Below are 18,114 nucleotides of genomic sequence, written 5' to 3' on the forward strand. Positions count from 1 at the left end.
TCTTCAATTTGTTAACTAACTATATTTATTATTTTAATATTTAACTAACAAATCAAAATTACTAATATAATTTTATTTTGGTGATACAAAATTTGATGGTTTATCATTACTCCTTAAATAAACCAACAAAAGAAAATGCCAGCCGAAACGCCTTTCACATTGCAGAGGTGGTGGCAGAGCAGGATTACAGCTGGTCTTGGATTGGCATGCTATTTCTGATTATATCAAACAATTCTTTCTATTGTACTATCACAAGATTTCTAATATTAGTAATCAATATGAATCAAGGTTTGATTTTTAACAGTCTTGTTCTATCACAAGATATGTGTTGCTCACACAATTCTTTCAGATCAGATGATATTTGTAGTTACACCCAAAATCCCACATTTCCTTCACTTCACTTATGGCTCTCGGCCCAGTTTCTCTTCAATCCATTCTAAGAACAGCGCCACTTCGCTAGCTTCGACACTCAAATCCATCTCGTCTTCCCCTTCGTTAATCTCCCATGGTCAGCAACTGCATTGTTTCATACTAAAATCAGGCCTCAATTTCGATGTCTTCATACAGAACAGCTTGATCAACATGTACTCCAAAACCGGGATGTTTTCGTGCGCGAGATCCATTTTCGAAAGCTCCCCGACGCTGGACTGTGCCTCCTTCAACATAATAATCTCAGGGTATCTAAAAAACGGCCGTTTGGGAGATGCCTACAAATTGTTTGAGAAAATGCCGCTCAGAGATTGCATCAGCTATACGACCATGATTATTGGGTTTGCTCAGAATGAGTGCTATGAGGATGCGCTTGCCCTTTTTAGGGAGATGAGACTGTTGGGAGTGGTTCCTAATGAAGTGACGATGCAGAGTGTGCTACCGGCTTATGCGCGTGCTGATGGAACTAGAATCAATGCAATGCTTCTGCACGGCTTGGTGGCGAAGCTCGGTCTTGATATGTGTGTTATTGTTTCGACTAATTTAGTTCTTCTTTATAGCGTTTCTTCGTCTCTTCATGATGCAAGAATGATCTTTGATAATATGGTGGATAGGAATGTGGTGGCGTGGAATGTGATGTTGAATGGTTATGTAAAAGGAGGACTGGTTGATTTGGCTAGAGACCTATTTGATGAGATTCCAGGGAAGAGCACGTACTCTTGGAGCACTATGATTGGTGGATATCTACAGGTCGGGAGGTTGGTGGAGGCGTTGGCGCTCTATTGCGAAATGAGGCGCACCGACTCAAGACCTAATGAAGTCATGCTTATTCACATTGTCTCTACTTGTGCACAGGCAACTAGATTGCTCGAGGGTCGACAGTGTCATGCTTTGGCACTGAAGATGGGGATGAACTTCCATGACTTCATGCAGGCGACATTGATTCATTTATATGCTGCGTGTCAGCAGGTCGAACTTGCTTATTTGCTATTTCAGGAAGGAACTAAGGATGATATACCTTGTTGGAATGCCCTTATTGCAGGGCTAATGAGGAACGGCATAGTAAATGAAGCTGCACGTTTGTTTAGTATAATGCCACAGCGAAATGTTCTCTCTTGGAGCTCGATGATTTCTGGTTATGCACAGAACGGGAAGCATAGACTGGCCATTGAAGTTTTTCATGAAATGGTTGGTAAAGGGTTTAAGCCAGACGAAACCACGATGGTGAGTGTTTTCTCAGCGATCTCTGGCTTGTGCGCATTGAAGGAGGGGAGATGGGCTCATCAGTTCATCCGTTGCAACTCAATACCAATCAACGACAAATTGAGTACAGCCATCATTGGTATGTATGCCAAATGTGGGAGCATTGATTCCGCTCTAGAAGTATTTGATCAAATCCGAGATAAGGCCAGAATAGTCAATCCTTGGAATGCAATTATATATGGCTTGGCCATGCACGGGAAAGCAGAGGCATCCCTGAGGATTTTTGCAGACTTGCAGAGTCGGAAGATAAAGCCTGATTCAATCACATTATATGGAATTTTGAGTGCTTGTTGTCATGCCGGTTTGGTGGAAGAAGGGAAAAGCCATTTTAGGAGCATGACAGCGGAGTATGGTTTAGAGCCTAATCATAAGCATTATAGATGTATGGTGGATCTGTTAGGCCGAGCGGGGAGGCTGAACGAAGCAGAAGAGCTTGTGCAAAACATGCCTATGGAGGCGGATGCTGTCACTTGGAGCACGCTGTTAGCAGCATGCAAAATGTACGAGAACATAGATGTAGGAGAAAGAGCTGCTCGAAACCTGGCTAGAGTGGAACCATCATATGGGCCGGGTAGAATTGCGCTGTCTAACCTTTATGCAGATGCAGGCAGGTGGAACGATGCATTCCTTGTGCGGAGAGCAATGCATAACGAAAACCTTGCGCGATCACTGGATTGTGGTGTTTCACGTTTGTGTAATGCCTTAGATCTAACATAACTGATTTGATGAGGTGAAAGTATGAAACTGCATTGCTGTTTTGCTGTCCAAATACTAAAGAGATACTCTAGATTGTAAGGTCTTGTTTTTTGTAGGTCCCTGCTGCTAAGGATGTGCAATATTCCCTAATATCTAAAAACCGATAAAACTAAAATGCAACGAAAATAGAATTTCAGTAGAGTTACGGTTTTATGAAGTAGTAAAAATATCAAAAAACAGAACCGAATTGGAAGAGTATGGGTTTGATGCTCATTTTGTCTCAAGTTTGCAAACAAAATAGCTATTCTGTTGAAACTGTGCAGTAGTTACTATGAATTCAAGAAATCATAAACCTTCCATTTCTACTTTGTACACATGTTTCTGTTGGGAAAATTTGGGGTTACTAGTTTTCCTGTATAAAGCTTTTAGCTGATCCACACAATCTGTATCTATACATCCTTAAAAGGAAGGTTTTTTAGGGTGAAATTTTAAATTTTGCAGATATTTCAGGTGCACTGATCGGAATGAGAGAAAAGCTATAAAAACTGGTTTGTCATTTGGGAATCTTGGATGATCTATTCTTGATTATGTTTTCCCTTTCTACAGTTTTATTATGATTAGTTTCTTTATGATCTTGTCGACGGAGTACTACATATTTGATCCTATTTACAACATGTATGCCCATAAAACAATAAGAAAGAGATTAACAATTGTCTTGCTGAAATCATCTGCACTTTGCCAGAAATCTCTGCATATAAGAAATAGTCATGCATAAGAGGATTAGAATAGGAGAGTAGATGAAGATGAGAGTGAGAGCTGTACAATTTTGATGAGAGTGAGAGCTGCACAATTTTTTTGCAGGCATCATTCTTGACATCCAAGAGAAAAGCAACTGTCAGCACACTCTCTTACATGTTACAACCAACAGACTATAGAAGCAATGCTTTTTTACATCTCTCTCTACCATCTTCAGTTTACTGTGAGTTTTTCAGGCACTATTCATTTTAGAATTTGCAGATATAGCAGTTGAAGGAACTCTTTTTTTCTTAAACTTTCTTTCTTCTGTTTTCTTTTTGGTTTAGTTTGCAATCATTATCTAATATGTAAAAGATTATATGAGTATTGGTGAAGATTACCTTAACTTAAGGGCTGTCTTGACTCGAACTACTACTTAATTCAATGATGCAGTCTGCAACAAAATGCAAAGAAAGTAAGAAGAAAATAGAGATGCCCAGAGTCCTATTCATACAAAAAAATGTAAAGCCTATCACTCTATATGATTGCAAAATTGGTGTGAGTATTGGTGTGATTTAGTGTGAGCTAGCTACAAAATTGTAGTAATTTTTTTAATGAAGATTACCTTAACTTAAGGTCTGTCATGACTCCAACTACTACTTAATTCAATGATGCAGTCTGCAACAAAATGCAAACAAAGTAAGAAGAAAATAGAAATGCCTGTTAAGGGTCGATCCCTTAACAAGATTCCGACGGCGGCGTGATAAAAGTGGATGTCGCGGGCTTGCCCCGGGATCAAATCCGATTTAGGGTTGCAGAAAATAAGAAGACGTAAAGTTTAGGAAAATATGTTATTTCTTGACGATCAATTCATAACACAATCTCCCTTTTATATTCTAAGGGCCCTAGATCATTCGACTCTCTTTTGCGATCCGGGAAAGAATCACCAAGAAAACGCAGAAATGAGCTTATTGGGCTCGACTCAACATATAATTAAATAAGTTCACGTGGGCCACAAAACCCAAAACAATAACTAACAAAATAGATTGAAAATAACCAAGTACTACTTGCTGATCTGCTCGACTCCTCAGCGGGAAACATAGTCTCCGTACTTCACTGGTGGGCGTCGAACTCTCTCGTTGTTCCTCCTACCTTCTGGACTGGTGGTCTCGTTTCCCCTTCCTCTGTCGCGAACTCCGGTACTGATAGGGCTGGCAAATCGTGCGTGTCGTGTCGTTATCGTGTCGACACGATAACGACACGAACACGATAACAACAAACACGAACACGACCCGTTAAGAAAACCTCGAACACGAACACGAACACGACCCGCTACCCTCAGATACGAACACGACACGAACACGACACGAACCCATTAACGACACGAACCTCTTCGGGTCAACACGGCACGATAACAACACGTATTGAAAAATGAGATTGTAAGCGTCATTTAATAAGTAGTGAAAAATGAAAATAATAAGACTTAATAATATTAAAATATTATTTGTTAACGGATAACACGAACACGACACGAACACGCATTGTTAACGGATAACTCGAACACGACACAAACACGACATAAAATTTTCGTGTCCTTAATGGGTCGACCCGATAAGGACACGAACCCAATAAGCTCTGACCCAAACCCATTAATTTTGTGCCGGTTCGTGTCGTGTTATCGTGTCGTGTCAAAAATTGTCAGCCCTACCGGTATACTCTCCTCCAATTCCTCCTCATCCCGCACTATCTCAGTTCCCCTGCACTCTCGTGTGTTGCCTGCGATATTGTCGGGATCAGCTCCGTATCAACTCCCCCCGCCTTAAGAGGCTCCTTTCCCCAAGGAGTAAATCAAGAAAGTGCTCCTCGATCAAAGTCATCGGTTCCCACGTTGGTGCAGCTCCACCATCATCACTCCATTGCAACTGCCCTTCCTCCCTCGTGGAACCATCACACCACACCACACCACACGTCTGCTCAGCAGGCGAATCGGTAGCAATGGCATGCCCCCTCGCGAACACCACTGGAAAATCTGCAGTCTCCCTGGACGACCCCTCAACAAACGGGCGCAAGAGGCTGACATGAAACATATCATGAATCCTACTTCCATCCGGCAACTTCAAACGGTAGGCCACAGGACCGATACGTGCCGAGATCTCAAATGGCCCATAGATCGTAGCGCCAATTTGGCTGATATTGGTCGAGCAACATAATGCTGACGGTATTGCTGCAACCTTAGAAGCACACGATCACCCACTGCAACTTCCATATGCCTCCTGTGGCGATTGGCTAGTGCACGCATACGATTTTGTGCCTTCTCCAGATTTTTCTGCAAAGCTACGATTAATTCTCCCTTCTGTCTGATATCCTTCGCCACATCAGGCGGTGTAGCTGCCGATAGCGGTGCCGCGATCAGAGCAGGCGGTTCCCGCCCATATAAGGCATGGAAATGGGAAGTTTCCAGCCCCTCGTGGTAGAAACAATTCAGGGCAAGTTCCGCCCATGGTAAAAAATTTGCCCATTTCACCGGACGGTCTACCACAAACGTCCTCAAATATTGCTCCAGCCCCCGATTCCGAACCTCAGTTTGCCCATCCGATTGAGGGTGGTAGGCTGTCGAAAAATGATGCTTCGTCCCACTTAGCTTCAACATGTGTTCCCACACCTCGTTAAGGAACAAGGGGTCCCAATTGGACACCAGAGTCTTCGGGAAACCGTGATGTTTGACCATTGTGTCATTAAAAAGGTTTGCCACCCTCCATGCATCAAATCTCACCGGAAGAGGGGCGAAGTGTGCGTATTTCGACAATTGGTCAACCGCGACCAAAATTGTGGTGTATCCCCGTGATTGCAGTAGACTCGTGATGAAGTCCATTTCTTAGAGTAACAATACTAATATTTCTTATATACCAGTTGTCACTATCCAAGATGACATGATTATTAGATAATGAAAATCCGCACGTATTGAAAAATCAAAGTAACATATAATCAATGCCATATGGTCATCATTGTTGCTATACTTTGTTAGGGATAACAAAGTTTATCAGGAAAACGCGACTAATGGTATATCAAAGAATAGGTGATAGTAGAAAGTGGAAAATAGTGAATCAAACAACCTAACTTCAATATTTAGCTCGGAAAATAGATGAATAAAATGAACTTCAATCCTCTTGGATTGAGTATAATTATCGAACATTGGTGCCGTATACTATAAGAGATGGCAATTCACTACATTATAATTTGTTCTAACATAAGAAGCAATTAAAACATATATAAAGTATCATGCGAGAAGAGCTGACAGTTTAGATTTAGCAATTTTCAACACCTCACCTCATCAACAATTGCACTCAACTTGTACAATTCTGAAAAAATATGCATGACTGATTATTTACGTGCTAAGAGACACATGTCGAAATAATCATAAAATAAATAACAAGTTTTCTCTTGCAAATTTGACTGAGCATGAGGTTTTTTCACTAAAAAAGCTCGAGCATACTAATTTCTTTTGTAAGCTAAAGTTCAATCATATTCTAACTTTATTTAGAAACTGCCATATTTGAACATTTGTTAACCCGAAAAGGTGGTCATCTTTTACAATAGTATATTTATGTACACTAATCTGAGTAGGGACATTCACCTAACTAGGATCTTAATTAGATTAAGGTTATTTCTGACCCCCAAAGTAGTTAAATTCTAAAATATAAAATAGAGCAGGACCAAACATAATTGCCATTTAAATGACTAAAGTCATGCTTCAAAAATATTTTGTTTATTAAAAGGAAAGTCCATCTGATACGCTTAAATCTTCAATTAAAGTTTTTGCTCCGATCTTATTTTGCTTGCAGTAAAGCCTTTTTAGAAAGCAAAAAAAAAAAGAAAAAAAAAGATAACATACTGATCAACATCAAGAATTTTTTTAGTTCGAGTAGAATGCATGCATCCTAGTCCTACTGAATATTTATTCTATTCTTTCACCTCTTCTTAGGGATTTCTGAAATTCTCTTGCACTCCTTCCGTCATTCAAGATGTCCATATTTTCTTTTTAATTTATCCCACTTAAGATGTCTACTTTCTATATTTGAAAATAAATCTCTCTCTCCTCCCTCCTAATTAAAATATTCAACTAATTTTTTCTCTTAATTTACTTCAACTAACAACTCTTCTCCAAATTTCGTGTCACTCAAGAACGTGGACATCTTAAGTGAGAGACATCTTGAATGGGACGAAGAGTATTAGTTAAATAAGTGGATTTAATTATTCGTCGTAGCTAACCCAAAAGCTGATCACTTTTAATTAATTATTCCAAAAACTATTAATACGAAAATTAAGTCATAATGAATTAATTGGTAAGAGAGTATTTTATTAAAGCATAAATAAATCTCGGAAAGTAATTAGTGGGTCCAGAACCCAAACATTAATTTAAACTCCCAGACTCCAGTCCACATTTTTGCCGTCGTTAGATTCCTCGGCCTAAGTAGGAAGGGATCCCATCCCATCACTTAAAATTCATATTAGCCCAAACATTTAACTAATAAGTCCATCAGTCAACAAAAGATTCACATTGCAGAGGTGGACTTTGATTGGCATGTTGTTTCTGATTATATCACGCAATTCTTTCTATCACAACATTTCTAATATTAGTAATCAATATGAATCGAGGTTTGATTTTACTATCACAAGATACGTTTTGCTCACACAATTATTCAAATCAGATGATATTTGTAGTTACACTCAAAATCCCACATTTCCTTCGCTTCACATATGGCTCTCGGCTCAGTTTCTGTTCAATCCATTCTTAAGAACAGCCACACTTCGCTAGTTTCGGCACTCAAATCCATCTCGTCTTCCCCTTCGTTAATCTCCCATGGTCAGCAACTGCATTGTTTCATTCTAAAATCAGGCCTCAATTTCAATGTCTTCATACAGAACAGCTTGATCAACATGTACTCCAAAACCGGGAGTGCACACCAATTTGCTCTTGTCTTCATCCTTTCGGTAGCTAGGGTTTCTCGGCGGTTGGTGATTTTGTGCGGCGGGCGTTCGATTTCGGTCGAACACAGCTAGTCCCACTCTGATTTCGGCATCCTTGGCTTCTGGGTTCAGTAATTTTTCATTCACGGACTCCCTCCTGACCAGTCCGTAAGCTTTTCTCGCCGTCGGTATAGGATCCATATTCAGGATTTCTCTCTTGATTTTGTCGTATCGGTCATCCAGTGCCCACACGAATTGGTACAACCTGTGCCTCTGTGTATTTTGGTTGTATTTCTCAATGCTGGATGGAGTGTCCATTGGGTTTGGATCTCTGGTGTCAATTGAGATCCAAAGATCTTGCAGTTTCTGCCATAGATTTTCTAGTGATAAATTTCCTTGTCTCATACCGTATGGTTGTCTGTGCAGGTCTGAGATTTGGAACTGATCGGCGCCGCTCCCGTACGTCGTGGCTAGACTTTCCCATAAGTCGTAAGCCGTTTCGTACTGTGAGACCTCATTGACGAGGCTGGCGTCGATGTTGTTGATGATCCAGTTGAAGCAGCAATCATCCCGCTGCTGCCATCGGTTGTAGTTTTGATCCGTCGGTGGTGGAGGGTCTGTAACTTCATCTATGTGAGATGCCAGACCTTTTCCCCCGGATGGCTCGCCGCATCAGTTTCACCCATAGGGGATAATTGTCCCCATTGAGTTTCTCTGTTAGGCGCACCTCGCCTAATGATTCCAGAGATGAAGGTTGATGGTTTGAGTTTTTCTGGGACATGCTTATCCTCATGAATTCAGCGAATTGTTCGGCTGAAAGTGTTATGGGTTGGTTATTCTTTGGAGGGGTTTCTGATTCTGAATCTGACATTCTTGTTGGTTATGTGTTTGAAGGGTTCAAAAAGGTCGGGAAAGGTACTCGAGACTATGATGATATTTTTCTGAGTCTCAAGCCCGGATAAACCTGCTCTGATACCATCTTAACGATGGTAATCGAGAGAGGCGAAGTTCATAGGGCAAAGCATATTGAAAGAGTTTTGAGAGTAGAAGATGATTTTGTATTTCTGTATTGTATCTTACAATGTATTTCAACACCTCATTATATAGGTGTGAAGATAGACTATCTATGGAAAACACAATCAATTGTAATCAATCTATTCTAGGACAATAATGCAATCAATTATTCTCCCAATCTTCTCTCTATTTGATATTATTCTCCCAATCTTCTCTTCATTTGACACAATTCCCACAAAATTAGGAGTTACACATTATAGACTACTATTATGGAACTATTTTAAATAGTAGTAAATCAATTATAACTACTCCTATAATTATGCAAATCAACTAAGCATTTATCTACAACTAGTATTACACCCGTGCTATGTACGGATTAATTTTTTTTTTAAATATGATTTAGGTTATAAATTTATTAAATAAAATTAGAAACAATAGCATTATATGAAATATGCATATAATAAATACTGTGAAACAATTAATCACAAACTATAATAATCCAATGTTAAATCATAGGAGAAAAAAACTATCATAAAAGAATTGAACAAAAGAGGAATCACCATAAATTTTGAAAAACTTATTTATACACTACGTTACCTTGATTTTAACAAACACTATTAAAGTTCTTTATCAATAAAATATATCTACTTACGTCTTTAATAAAACACGAATACAATTAGTCATTACAACATTAATTTAATATCAAAACAAGTAAAGAAATGCCCCTACTAATTTCAATAGGTATAACTCCAAAACTTTTCATATCTCTTTATTTGGAGTCTATTCACTTCCTCCAATAAACTAAAAGGTCTAAAAAAATTTTTATGTATCAACTTTATAAAAATAATTATTCTTAACAAAAATCAGTTTTATGTAAATTATAATAGTATATCTAATTTAAAATGACAGCCCTTTTATATATATATATAGGGGAGCATTAAACTCCTATTGAGCCCCTTAGAGTTAAGTTCCAACACAATCTCATCCATTAGATTTAAATGGTGGATGGTCCAGATGTAGATTTAATATCTCAATCCGTGTTGCATTATTTCTTCAATTTGGTGCATTATAAGGGTAATAATGTAAAAATACATTAAATGACACTATTCAAAACGGCTGGTGCGATAATTAAGCGAGATATCGATTGACCTTCCGTCTACTCACTCTCTCTCCCCCCAAACCTCTCACACCACGATCAAAATCGCTCTCCTCCAATTCCATCCATTTTCAAAACCCTAGCCACCGGTCTCCTCCAATTCCACCCATCATTCTCCTCCTAATCTCGTTTACTACTGTCTAAACAACCTCCGGGCGACCGTTCTCAGTTGAAGTGTGCCTACTTTCGCGAGCGACCGACAACGTCCAATCGACAACAGAGTAGCGTTCTAAAAGCTTCGATTTTTGGTAAGATTCCCCTCGAATCAACGATTCACGGTGTTTTCCCAAAAAAATCACTATTTTTCACAAAACCGTGGTCGATGTTTCATTAAATCATGGATTTTTTTTTTTGAATCCTTATGGTTTTGTCATTATTAAAGGGTGTATTTAATTATGAATTTAGACATATGCTTTGGGCGAGTTTATTGATGAAATGTAATGGTTTTTTTGTGGTTTTTCTGCAAGAACACCACAGTTCTACAATTGTGTACTAGAAATCATAACCAAGTTGAGATTTTCTTCGTCTTACAGATAAACAATGACAAAAAGAGGTCGCTCATTCAATTCCCAACCCACCCAGACTGTAGGTGAGCGTTGTATTGCATTTGGCTCTTTAATTCATGGAGTAGGGGCGTGCTGTATGGTTTTTTTTTTAGCTTTGCATAATTGGGATGCATCTGTACATACATTATATGCCGCTTGATATACATTATATGCAAAGTGACATAATTGGTGTAACAAATGCATTATATAGAACGTTTGTTACATTATTGATCTTTATGTGCTCCATTATATGGACTTGTTGGTACATTACTTATTACCATGAGAACTGTAAGAGCGATTGGTTCATCTTTGATGTTTTTTTCTTGAATCATCCACTTCAACAAGGTTTGATTTTCTTTATGTTGGCCATTATTTTTTCAGTGTTATCCATTAGATTAGATTTTCTGTGCATTATTTCACTGTCATTGCTTCATGTGGTCCAATACTGATATGCTTACGGACACCTTTTTTGAAATGGATCTGTGCATTATTTCGTTGCTTGTGTGCATTATGTACTATATATTATGCAATACATTACAATCATGTGATACATTATTGTTTCAACGCATTAAACTCCTTCCTTGTTCTGTAGCAGCGAAGCTGCCAAGGGTGGATTTCGAAGAAGCTGTTCACGATGTCATACCTATAGCTATTGCACAAAAATTCCGGCAGAGATTGGCCAAACAAAACGAAGAGACAAGTACAGGGAACGAAGAGTTGGAGCAGCGGAAATCACGAGGGAAGAAGGTCGACCATCTATACTGACATGTTGTGCATCAAGTTCGCAAAGACACTACTAACATGTCAATACAACAAACGAGGACAACCAACTTTCCGCAAGCAACCATTGGAAGGTCAGGCCCGCAAAGTTCAACTTTGAGAGGTGGGTCAATGAGTATGGGCTGGAGTGATGATCTGGATTTCAATTGGATAGTTTGGTTTTAGACATTTTAAATCAATTTTGGGTTAACTTATGTTGGAAACAAACGTGAAAGCAACTAGGGTAACTGTTTGTGATTTGGATTCATGTTTTGTTATTAATTTCGTTTTGTTATTATTATACGTTGCATTTTGGTAGATAAATTTGGTTAGGTATAATATGACTTAAATAATGTAATCAAATATTCATAATGTAGGATAAGGGAAGAATAATGTACAGATTTGATATAATAATGTAACCAATTCTTCATAATGAAGAATAAGGGAATAATAATGTACATGTTTCATATAATAATGCAGGTGAAACTAATTGATTGTTAATAATGTAATATTATTGATTAATAATGTAATGTAATGGATGAATAATGCACAAGTTGTACCATGTACTGAACCAAAAAATTTGAAAACGTAATATAAGGGAATAATAATGTGCATAATTGTTAGAATAATGTAGTTTCAACAACATGCGTGTTTATTAAAGGCATTGTATAGTATAATATCAGCAGCGTAGTAGCAAATAGGTAATAATGTGGTTTAAGTGGGTAATAATGTACTATAAGTGAGTAATAATGCACTAGGTGTTAAAATCTTTCATAAATGCAGTGTTCGGAAATAATATGAAACCAAAAGCTCATGGAAATGTAATGAATAGTAGTGACAATGGGAAAATCAAAGCTAATAACGCAGTTTGCAAAAATAAATCAACATTTCCTCTTTCTCTTCCGCAGCTCTTTCTTGTTCTCCATCTCTTTAAGCATTGGTCAGTTTCGAGAGTCATGATCTCCCAACTCCTCGCAAGCCTTACAACGTTGAAGGGGCCTAGTAGCCTCCTTTATAGCCTTTTCTCTCTTCGAAATCAGACGGCTAGCTGAGCTGCTAGCGTGGCCCTTTGTTTTCACAACATCCGAAGGATGGACGTGTACGACTTCAGGCCTTTCCATTCCATAAAACTGTTCAATCATTCGTCTCTTTTCAGAGGCTGACGTTGTAGGAGTTCCAACTTGAAGAGAATTACCAAGTTCTTCCAGTCTACCTTCAAATTCACGAAGCACATCAATTTCCGTCTCAAATCGACGAAGAAAACCATAGAACAACGAAATCCTGATGAATAGTCAGGTACAACGAACACTACAAAATCATAACAAAAACATATGATGAAACATATGTATTACAGTACATAGATCGTACATTACTAATCAGATAAAATACATAATACAAACATATTTGTGCATTATATTCATCATAATACTAAATCCTAGTCGAGATGAGAACTAAACCCTATAGCAATGGCTAAAACTCGTCAACTTTGACGGCATAAGTGTTACTTACTACATACTACACCCTAGCCCCAACGATGGATAAACCCTAGGGGAAAGGATTTAAATTGCGCAAAAAAATCAAGCACTGCCAACAATACCGTATAAAATAATAAAATAACTGCTATGAAATATATACAGTACAGTACATACATCGACCATTATTAATCAAACAATTTACATTACACGTAGATATTTGTGCATTATGTTTGGCAGTAAAAAACTGCATCATAGCTTATATGATATCTAAACCCTAGCAGTAATCACTGAAACTACTGAAACTCGAGGACTTGAGCCACTGTTGAGTTAATTAATTGATAATACACCCTAGCGCCAACGATTTCTAATCCCTACGGAAAAAAATTAAACAAGCGCCAACGATTGCAAAAGAGTCAGATGAAATAATACTGCAGAAATCGTTTTTTTTTTTAAGATTACAACAACGTTTAATACTTCTGGAATGGAACAAATTAAATTACCTTCTTCCATTGTTGGAGAACAAGACCAAAATCACAAAGGGTCCAACTTTTTTCGATTCTTGTAATTCACAAATTTCTCCAACTTAACGATGCATTCACCACTACAATCTTGGAGTGAGGTATCAGAATATTCAACGGAGAAGAAAAGATATCAGTGTGGAGAGAGAAGAAAGATTTCATCTAATTCAGAGAAACCGTTGTGATGTATTGATAGAGAAAATCACGCTAGTTACCATAACTAATAATATTTTGTATTCCTAAAAGGCCCTAGGCGATTTTTTATAATGTTATAATTAATTCCAAATGGCATTATTTCGGGCCATAAGATCTTAATATTGAACCGCCCAGATTGAGTTGAAAAAGATGTTGTCATTTTAACACAATCATATATATATATATATATATAGGATCATGATCAATTGAGATTATTTAGGCTAATTGAGAAATGAGATGCAATATCAGCCACTCATTTTTATTAAATGAGTGGTCCAGATTTTGCCACACAATAAATATTTTTAGATTAATTTAATATGAAAGGGCAGAATAGTAATTTTAACAAAAACAACAAAAATTGAAGAAGAAGCGGCTCGTCAGTTCCTCTCCGCCAACGAAGAGGAAGAGGGGAAACCAATTGCAAAATCGTTCTGGCAATTCCGGCGCAGCAGCAAGCGTCAACTGCGATCAATTTCCACTCATTGTGGAAACCATCTGCTTTTCCCACAGCTTTTTTTTTTCCTATTTATATCAGTAATATTTTCATGAATCTAAGGAATTTCAGCTCAATCCATATGTAGTTATTGTACAAATTTTGCGAGAGGTAACGAAAAACTAATCTTTTTGTTTTATAATCCGAGTATTAAATGCAATTTTTGGTGGCGATTTTGGTTGTTTTTTTGAGGAATCATTGAATTACGCATTCGTATTTGATGAATTATGATAGTTTGCTCTTTTTCTAGATTGAGTTTTGCTACGCTGATTGATTTCCTAATTCGTTGAAAATTTATGTTGTGTAATGTGGTGGTGTTCAGAACTCAGTTGTTGTGATGATAGAATGCAATTTGTAATTTGTTGCTCATTACTTGTTTGATGAAAAGCCTTTTAGAATTCTGATATTATATTGTTCTGAGGTTGGTCATTGTTCTGAGCTCCGAAGCTGTCAAAGAAGTTCAGTGAGAGTTTCGTGAAGGAGGGGGCAAGCGTCGGCGTCAATTGGATTAAACTCAAGTAAGCAAGCCGTTCCGGAAGATATAGGGGAGAATTTTGCAGGTGGTGTTTCTGATTCGATCGATTTGTTGACCTTTTATTGTGCTATGATTTTGTTGCATTAATCCAAAATTGTGGAAAATTTTTAGTGTAATCATGTGTTAGAATTGAATTCAGATTTGTTTCTGTGAATCATTTGTTTTTATTTGAAGAAAATTGCATTATTTGAAAAAAAAATGTTGATTATTTTGTAATCTATTTGCAATCTCAAGAATGTTGATTATTAGGATGGAGTAAATGTAGATCTATTGACATTTAGCTATTGACATGCTGTTGACATTTGATGTCAACTACACGTATAATGTCAAGTATGGATTGAATTGAAAATTTTAGTGTGATTGTGTGAGTGTGTGTGTTCAAGAACTGATGTTTTAGTATGGATTGAATTGAAATTGTTTTTCTTGGATAGGTTTAGGGGTAAAGGAGCTGATGCTTTGTAGCTTCTTCTAGCAAATAGCTTTTCTGTCTGAATTTGTAGAACATTATTGTGGCAGGTATTAATTCCAAATTTCCTCCCTTAAATAAATGATAAATGAAATTTTGCTTGATGTGTTGAAGGCGATGATTAAGCTGAGTATTCCAGCGGAAGCAGGGCATTACGGTGTTCTGATTGAAAATTGTTGCTAGGCTGGTCAATATGATAGAGGTGTGAAGATGCTTGACCAGCTCATTAAGAAGGATATCATATTATAAGGCCTCGGACTACTTTGCATATGGAACCGAGTGCTTACATGATGAAAGGTCAAAAATTTTCTTCACTTGAGGTGGAAGCTTGTGCACTGGAGTTCAGGAGCACGTGAACATGTACGCGCCACTTAGAGTGACGAATTTGAGCGCCAAGAGTAGTTGATGCTTCATATGTCTCTGATTCAAGCTTCGTGGCTGTGAAATTGAACGATTTTGCTTTTGATTCGGAAATGTGAGATTGTTGGAAAGTTCTAGATTTATTGTTGATAAGCTGTTGACATTTAATATGCAGGCTATTGACATGTGTTGTATGATCATGATGCCGGAACTTGTGTCAAATAAAAAAATTAAGATAAAATAGTTGTTAGTTTTTAACTGCAAGAATTGTTTTTGAGTTGTTGACACTATATAGAAGTTGTTGACAAGCTGTTAACATTTGATATATAAGTTGTTGACATTTTGCTATAAGTTGTTGACCGAGAAATCGTTGATTGCATGAATGGAAGTCGTCGTCGGTGAAAGCTAAGTTGTTGACATTTGATATTCTGGCATTTGATATTCTGGCTATTGATATGTGAATTATAAGTGTTATTTTTTAGTTGTTGACATTTTAATACGAGTTGTTGACATTTGATATTCCGCCATTTTAGAAATGAAATGACGATAATACCCCCTAGTTGACATAATCATGTCAACTATACACATATAATGTCAACTATAAGTTGTTGACATTTGATGCAGCCACTCATTCACAATTTTCGCGCGATGTCAACAGCGTGTAGTTTATGTCAACTAGGGGTATTATCGTCAATAGCTTGCATCAAATGTTAACAACTTATAGTTGACATTATATGTGTATAGTTGACATAATCCACAACATTTTCGAAATGTCAACCGCAAGTAGATTATGACACCGGATTGAGTTTTGCTACGCTGATTGATTTCCTAATTCGTTGAAAATTTATGTTGTGTAATGCGGTGGTGTTCAGAACTCAGTTGTTGTGGTGTAATACAAGTTGGAGTCAGGTTTCCTTCCGTGCTCCTCGCTGATGCGGTCGTCCAGACTGCCCCAATCCTGCCTGGAGGGGTAATTACAAATACAATTCATGTTTTTAAGGTTAATTACAATTAAAAATCATGTCAACTATATATACTAGACGTGTCAACAACTAATATAATTATGTCAACTATGATGCACATCGTGTCAACGGCACATACAAGTCATGTCAACTACGGTACATATCGTGTCAACTACACATACAAGTCATGTCAACTATGTTACATACTATGTCAACTACACGTACAAGCCATGTCAACTACTCATAGAAAACATGTGAACAACAATTATAAGTCATGTCAACTACACGTACAAGCCATGTCAACAACAATCAGAGTTGTTTTTTATTAGTTGTTAACATATACTACAAGTTATTGACATTTTCTTATTAGTTGGTGATATTTGATTTTGCTCTCTATTGACATCTATCGTATGATTTTCTTTTTAATTATAATATTTGTTTTCCGAGTTGTTGACACTTTATACAAGCTGTTGACATTTGGTTATAGGTTGTTGACATTTCAATATAATTTGTTGAACTGATTAACATTTGATATAACTGATAAGTTCAAAAGTCAGAATCCACAATAATAGTTTTAAAACCCATCCAAAAAATAAGTTAACATCAAACATTAAAATCACTTTTTGTTCACTTCTTATTTCTACGACTAAACAACTCCTTGTACTTGTTGTTTAGCTCAAGCAATTTGTCCATGTTTGCTTCTATCCAATCATGAGCCAGTTGTAACATCGCTGCAACCTCTAGTTATTGTAAATTGATGCAATCATCGTGTAGCAATACATTTGTCACCATATCTGATGGGAGTAGGTTCTGAGAAGAAGACCCAACTCCACTGTCATCTACATCAAGACTTTGTTCTTCATTCCCTTGCTGCTGCTCCTCATTATGAATGTATCTCTTCTTTATACGTCCTAAACCAAAAACTTCTGCATTGGTCTCTCTATCTTCTCTAGCCTGAAGATGCTCACTTTTCCATCCTTTCATTAATGGAAATGTGGGAGGAACAGAACGCTTGTCTTGTGTAACTCTGTCTAAGTAACAGAGTTGCATATGTTAAAAAATGCATGTCAATTACTAGTGTGTAGTGTCAACTCAATACACAAGCCACTTAAATAACTAATACAACTTATGTCAACTATAGTACAAGCTATATCAACTACACATACAACTCAATGTAATCATGTTAACGGTTAATAATCTGTAATACAAAATGTAAAACATACCATAAGGAAGGGAAGTGGTCCTGCAAAGGCGTTCTTCTCTGTCTTCGACCAATTTCTCATTGCAAACTTGAGCACAAACATTGTATATGATTAACAGTTGATATTTCTCACGTTATCCAGATCATCAATTATCCCTCCAATCTTAGAATTTATCATTCCACATGTTGATTGCTCAATCAATACTGATTCTAATAGGACCAAGAACATTCTCTTGAACTGTGTTCCTCCTTGAAGATCTGCTAACATAAGTTGTTCAACAGCTTTATGGTTCACGTTTTCTGATTTCGTATTACATTGTTCTGCTATCTCCCTCATGAAAGGT

The 18,114-nt window shown here is 37.4% G+C and overlaps 1 protein-coding gene and 1 long non-coding RNA gene across 5 annotated transcripts; both read left to right on the forward strand.

Annotated features, from left to right (window-relative positions):
- The first annotated feature begins 223 nt into the window (after positions 1-223).
- Positions 224-3,333, forward strand: LOC125195730 (pentatricopeptide repeat-containing protein At5g19020, mitochondrial-like). Of its 4 annotated transcripts, XR_007171781.1 has the most exons (3): positions 224-2,422; positions 2,890-2,936; positions 3,250-3,333. XR_007171781.1 is itself a non-coding variant. In XM_048093920.1 (2 exons), exons 1-2 carry the CDS (start codon positions 355-357, stop codon positions 2,407-2,409), a joined length of 1,950 nt encoding a protein of 649 aa, XP_047949877.1. In that variant the 5' UTR covers positions 227-354; the 3' UTR covers positions 2,410-2,530. The 4 variants fall into 4 exon arrangements, 3 of the variants coding, with proteins under 3 accessions (XP_047949874.1, XP_047949877.1, XP_047949875.1); XM_048093920.1 differs by lacking the exons at positions 2,890-2,936; positions 3,250-3,333 and having other exon boundaries at positions 227-1,179; positions 1,285-2,530; XM_048093918.1 differs by lacking the exons at positions 2,890-2,936; positions 3,250-3,333 and having other exon boundaries at positions 228-950; positions 1,044-2,530.
- Positions 3,334-10,284: 6,951 nt separating this feature from the next.
- On the forward strand, positions 10,285-11,844 carry LOC125195732. The gene is made up of 3 exons (XR_007171782.1): positions 10,285-10,509; positions 10,795-10,850; positions 11,399-11,844. It is a non-coding gene; the product is annotated as an uncharacterized LOC125195732 (long non-coding RNA).
- The last annotated feature ends 6,270 nt before the right edge of the window (positions 11,845-18,114 follow it).

This window comes from Salvia hispanica, chromosome 6 (assembly GCF_023119035.1).
Source record: "Salvia hispanica cultivar TCC Black 2014 chromosome 6, UniMelb_Shisp_WGS_1.0, whole genome shotgun sequence".
Lineage (NCBI taxonomy): Eukaryota > Viridiplantae > Streptophyta > Magnoliopsida > Lamiales > Lamiaceae > Salvia > Salvia hispanica.

What these genes read in the sequence shown, in the direction of transcription:
- LOC125195730 (XM_048093917.1), top strand. Translation starts at nt 355, where the DNA reads ATGATATTTGTAGTTACACCCAAAATCCCACATTTCCTTCACTTCACT.